Source organism: Sinocyclocheilus anshuiensis, unplaced genomic scaffold, assembly GCF_001515605.1.
Source record: "Sinocyclocheilus anshuiensis isolate Anshui unplaced genomic scaffold, SAMN03320099.WGS_v1.1 scaffold366, whole genome shotgun sequence".
NCBI lineage: Eukaryota > Metazoa > Chordata > Actinopteri > Cypriniformes > Cyprinidae > Sinocyclocheilus > Sinocyclocheilus anshuiensis.
The window spans coordinates 1,202,546-1,208,608 of NW_015547673.1; the positions used below are offsets into that span (position 1 = coordinate 1,202,546).

At 34.6% G+C, this 6,063-nt stretch overlaps 1 protein-coding gene across 1 annotated transcript in view; it reads left to right on the forward strand.

The window, feature by feature from the left end:
• Nucleotides 1–2,006: 2,006 nt before the first annotated feature.
• Nucleotides 2,007–6,063, forward strand: part of LOC107702816 (PRA1 family protein 2-like) — a 6,263-nt gene continuing 2,206 nt past the window's right edge. Inside the window, exon 1 of the mRNA XM_016505235.1 lies at nucleotides 2,007–2,233. Coding sequence (XP_016360721.1) covers nucleotides 2,055–2,233 — 179 coding nt within the window. The 5' untranslated portion in view covers nucleotides 2,007–2,054. The remainder of the gene's footprint in view (nucleotides 2,234–6,063) is intronic.

Consider the following 6,063-nt stretch of genomic DNA (forward strand, 5'->3'; position numbering starts at 1 on the left):
AAGTTCTTTTGGGTTTTTTTTTTTTTTTTTGTATTTGTATTTTTGGAGCATTATAGAGACAAGAAGAGGATATGTATGTATAAGTAACCTGTCTCAATAAAGTATTTTATGGTTGATGCTCAGATGTATATTGTTTTAGAGATGTTATTAGCTGTTATAATGGAGCAGGAATCCTATTGTATTTATACTATTTTGCCAATTTTGTTCTGCCCTAAAAGTGTCTGGATGTTAGAGACCATAAGTCATGGAAACCCCAAACGTACATTTGCAATTTAGTTCATATTTGGGCTCTTAAGAGCTGGAGTCAAAATTACCTTCTTTTCTAAACCCTTCAAGCCCTAAAGTAATCTATACATCTGTTCACTGCATTTTTCTACCATTTTGAATTTTCTGAAAAACGTACTTTTCCAAACTCATGGTTTTAATAAAGCATAACGAAATAGAATGGCGAATGAAAATTCCAGGTACTTATTTGTAGTTTCAGTTCTACAAATTATTGCTTACTAGAGTTTAAACACAACAGTTCACAAAAAAAAAGGTTTGGTTACACTTTATTTCGATAATCCACTTTAGACATTCTACTAACTGTAAGTAACTTTGCAACTACGTCAACTAACTCTCATTAGAGCATTTGTAGACTGTTAGGTTAGGGTTAGGGTGCCGTACTTACAAAGCAGAACGTCTCTTGAGTGACCATCAAAATAAAGTGTTAGTAGATATTAAGCAGACAGTCTACTAATACTCTAATGACTGCTAGTTGACATGTAGTTGCAAAGTTATTTACAGGTAGTTGAATGTCTAAAGTGGACTATGAAAATAAAGTGTTACCAAAAGTTTTACAGGTTAGAATGCCACATATATTTACCATAGAAATAAATAATAATTAAATAATGACATGCTAGTAACTTGCTAATCATGCTAGAAACATGCTAGTCGCTTGCTAATCATGCTAGTAGCATGCTTATCATGCTAGCAACATGCTAGTAACATGCTAATCAGGCTAGAAACATGCTAGTGCTTTGCTAATCATGCTAACGACATGCTAGTCACTTGTTAGTCATGCTAGCAACATGCTAGTAGCATGCTAATCATGCTAGCAACACGCCAATCATGCTAAAAGCATGCTATCAACATCTGTTTAATCTATTTAAATTTTCAAACTTCAGGCTTTTACAACTGCTTTAAACTTTCAGGCTAGGCTTTCTCAAGCCAACCTAAAGTTTGCCTTGACAAACTTGTTTTTATCTAGTTATGCTATTGTAATTATTTATATAGGTTTTAAAAGCATTTTATAGAAGACAAAAACGTTAAATGGCTCCTTAATCTTAAACACGCGCTTTAAGGAAATAATATTTGTTTGTTTGTTTATTTATTTTCATTTGTTGTTTATTCTAGGCGTTTTGTATTTGACCGCTTTTCTCGCATTTCCATTATTTTCATGGCGCGTTCAAGTCATGTCGGATAAATCGTATTTACGAGTTGAACACACATGAACACCACCACAAAGTCGTTATTAGGAGTGGGAAACTCGACATTTTCTTTAAGCCCCGAGGTTCCGAGTTGGGGGCGTGTCTGTGAGAAAACGTGTCAGGACACATTTTGGATGCATCCAAAGACTAGATATGCAGCATTTGTATTGATGGTAAATTTGTTGAAATTAATAAAATGATTAATTTTTTTGTAATGTAAAATAAAACTATATGTTACATATACAAAATATTATATTATTGTATAATTACCAAAGAACATATAATGATTCAGTTTATATTACCCTCATAAATTGAATAAAAACAGAAAAAAGCAAAAACACAATGACGCACATTCTTTATTCGTCATTTTGTAGATGTAAAGTTTAAAAAATCGTTGAATTTTATGGGAAAAAAGTTCAATCGCCATATTGCTCCGACCAAAGTGACTTGAACGCAACGCACCTGACGTCGTTATTACGACTTGTCAACTCGTAAGTACGACCGTCCCAGGAGGACTTGAACGCAGCATCAGTGCCGTGTGTCTGCAATGCATGCTGGTGAATGTAGTCACCAAAAGCGTCAAAAATGGTGGATGTTCAGCCTCCACCTTTCCGAACCCTGGACGATTTTCTGCTGGGTTCGGCCCGATTCTCGGTGCCTGATGTCCGTAACTTAGATCGGTGGAACAACCGCATCATTAACAACCTGCTGTATTACCAGTCCAACTATTTTGCCTCCGCGGTGGCATTTCTTCTCGTAGTCGGGTAAGGAAACCTATTCACTGCTCTTCTGTCAGCCAAACGGGTAACAACACTTGTGTTGTGCTCTGTATTAAATGCACTTCTAAAAATGCTCACGATGTATTACTTTGTAGTGTGACTTAAATGGAAAAAAAAAAAAGGTTAGGCTATTGTTATATCATTACAGACATTCACATCTGTTTGGAGTTTCAGTTTTAAGTGATAATGCAAATATGTTTAAATGGCTTTGATAGGTTTATAAAAGACGTTGTTTTGTTGCCAATCTGTCACTAACTAGACAGTTATGAAGCAGTAGCCTAATCATGTTTTCAAACCCATCCCAGGTTAAGAAACAATTATCTAATCCATTTCAGTGGCCCGGCCGTACCTATTTACTATTTATTTGAAATGTACAAAAGAAATTAATAGCTTGAGCAATGTGTATAAAAAGGCTATAACAGTGCGATTTTTCATCGTGCACGACAATTGTCTGCACGATCTGCTTTTGAAGAAATATCGCTATATCACAGCGCGCTTTCGGCTGCATGTCGTTCTTCAGATGTTACTCAGCGGTAGAGTTTCACTCACGGGGCACTGCACTTGTTCGCAATCACAAAAGTAGATTTGCATGTGCTTTAAAGCTGGTGTTCTGAGTCAGTGTCTGAGATTTTCTGTTACACCGCGCGGAGTTTAGATTCATGAATATTCATGAGTTTCCTGTTTCGCGTTAAAGTGCTACTAATGTTTCACTTTGAAAGCCTTTAAAACAACAACAACACAAAAACTGGTATAAATGTATCTTTGGCGGCATAATAAAGTTTCAGTTGTGATAAATACTGTATTTCCTTATTGCATTTGGTGGCCTACATAACTTCAACCAGACTTTTGTATTAAATTAAATTAATGTCATGTTATTAATGTTTCAGTTATTTCAAATATAAACGTTCTTAATGTTTTCCCGCAAAACACACAATGCTCTGTATGGTTAGAGGCATAGATGGTAAGATGGTAAAATGAGCAACCATGCTTTACATTTCATAATATTTTAATCCTATTCTGCAAGCTTACATAACAATTAAAAAGTTAACATTTTAGTTACATGTGAATGAAATAATAAACCACATGTAAAAGATTAAAGTCACTCATGATGGTATTTTTAATTTATGAATAGAATAAAGAGCAAAATATTAATTATATTCACATATGTGTATATGCAAGACATGACATACTTGACAAACGTTTATGCCTGGATTTCAACAGGCATATACACACTGTTGTGATTATTCTCTGCCATCACATAGTCTCAGACTCATTATTTGGATAATAGCTTTGAATTCCAAAGATAATACAATAACCTTTTTTGATCATTTTCTTTTGACCAGGTAACCAGGTAAAAAAAAAAAAAAGACAACCTACCCAACTTTCATTCAAAGTTATGATTCCATTTATAGTTTTAAAACACAACTACAACAACATTCATAATGAGTATTTTAGAAGCCAACAAGCAATATTTTTTTTCTAAAATCAATTTTATACCATGGTCACCTTAGTTCAAATCACATAAAGGCCCATTTGTGTAAATGATTGGGTGATGGAGACCAGTTCTGGACAATTACATATGTAATGTAATGTGTGATGTCAAACAATTTAACATACGAGGCAACAGACAGGGTAACATAACAAGCTAACAACCAATAAGTCAGTGCAGTGCTGAGGCACGAGACGGATGAGGCATAAGTCAAAGTCCTTGCTGATTTCACAAGGTTTGGAAAGCTACCTGAGGGTCTTTCCAGACATGAAAAAAAAATCATATTTCTTAGAAGGGCTAAGAGCTTCATTATTGAAAGTGAGTATTTGAAATACACCTGGGTTCAGTGGCTTCAATGATTGTCTATAATGATCGATCACACCTTTATACTACTTTTTAGATGAAGTGTTGTATTATGTTTGCAAAGAAGGGACATTGGCAGAAGTGGTCAGCAGCAAAAAAAGTGCCCAAGAAATTTAAGACAAGTTCCACAGTAGCCCAATATGTGCACACTGTGGCCCTGGTGCCATTAGAAGGTGCTTTTATTGTCCTGGCATGTCTGTGGACATTAAATATGTGAATCCTTCCACAGGTGTTGATACTAAACATTTGCATTGTTACTGATCAAAACAGGTTTTTCCAATATATTTTATATCACATGCTGTGCTGCCTGCCAGAGAAAACAATGTTCTCTGAAAAATCAAAATGAATATAAATGATTTAAAAAAAATAATATATACAAGAAATGATGGATTATGCATGTGATGACAAATATAATGTATATCACATTGATTACTTTCCACATGCAGAACCGCTTGATGACCTGTGCTTGAGAACAATATCCCCACACACAAGACCAAGTAGACACTTGTGTGTGTTAGGATGTGTTTCTTTCTTTCTTTTTAACATTACAGTGCATTTTTAAACTTGCAAGATATGTTCATTTGTGTGTGTAAATCTAATTTTGTTTAAATCTAATGTGATTCTTGCAAAGGCTGGTATCACTGGGACTGCATGAGCAAGTCTGGAGGCAGTTTTTATTTGTCCTGGATATAAGGCCCTGTGTAAATTTTGTATTTTTGATTAAATATGTTGTTTTTTTCTATTTTGTCTTTTTCATGCAAACATTTCTAAATAAAACTTTAATGATCGAATGTGATTCTTGCAAAGGCTGGTATCACTGGGACTGCATGAGCAAGTCTGGAGGCAGTTTTTAATTTGTCCTGGATATAAGGCCCTGTGTAAATTTTGTATTTTTGATTAAATATGTTGTTTTTTTCTATTTTGTCTTTTTCATGCAAACATTTCTAAATAAAACTTTAATGCAAATTCATTCACTCTCTTTGTTGTGTTGTTCAGCATAATTTTTTTACAGTAGTAATTAGGTTTACAGTAAATGTGCAAACTAATATATGGGATATTACTTTAGCTACTTAATTTGTGAAAATCACAATTTTGTTGTGTGAATCAACATAAAAATGTGTTACAAGTTATACCAGCTATAAGGAATGTGAAAGAAAGAATATGATGCAGAATCACAACTGAAACTTTATTATCCCAGATACAGGTATACAGTTATATAAATTACCAAATAAAACCGTTTTATAGACCCAAAATGTAAAAAATAAAGTATATAACAAAAATACTAAATGGCTGTTGGCTTTACTTGGTGCGCATCCTAATGATAAACTGGCTGTAAACATCAAAATCAAACATAACACAGGACGCAATGATAATATACAAACTGTTGTGATAAATGAACAGTGATAAAAAAGAAGATTAACTTCGCTTGACACTGAAACGCTTTCTGTGATCTGCACTAATATTTTAAGTGGTGCTTTAACTCGAAACAGGAAACTCATGAATATTAATGTAAACTCCACCTGGTGTCACAGAAAATCTCACATACCGAATATTTCAGAACACTGGTTAAACATTTCATTCGCATATAATCACTCACTGCTCTTGACCGAAGAACTTTAAAGGGGTCATATGATAATGCTAAAAAGTGGTGTAATGAAATGTGTTTATGTTATTAAGGTTCAGAAAACACATTATTTTCCACATACTGTACATTATTGTTTCTCCTCTATGCCCCGCCTTTCTGAAACGCGTCGATTTTTACAAAGCTCATCGGTCTGAAAAGCGAGGTGTGCTCTGATTGGCCAGCTATCCAGTGCGTTGTGATTGGCCAAATGCCTCAAGCGTGTGACGGAAATGTTACGCCCCTTACTATACTGTGTTTCCGTGTATCCCGGCGCGACGAGACAAAACCAATAAAACCCATTACAAACGAGGCATTTGTTGCATCCAGTGGGGACATAAT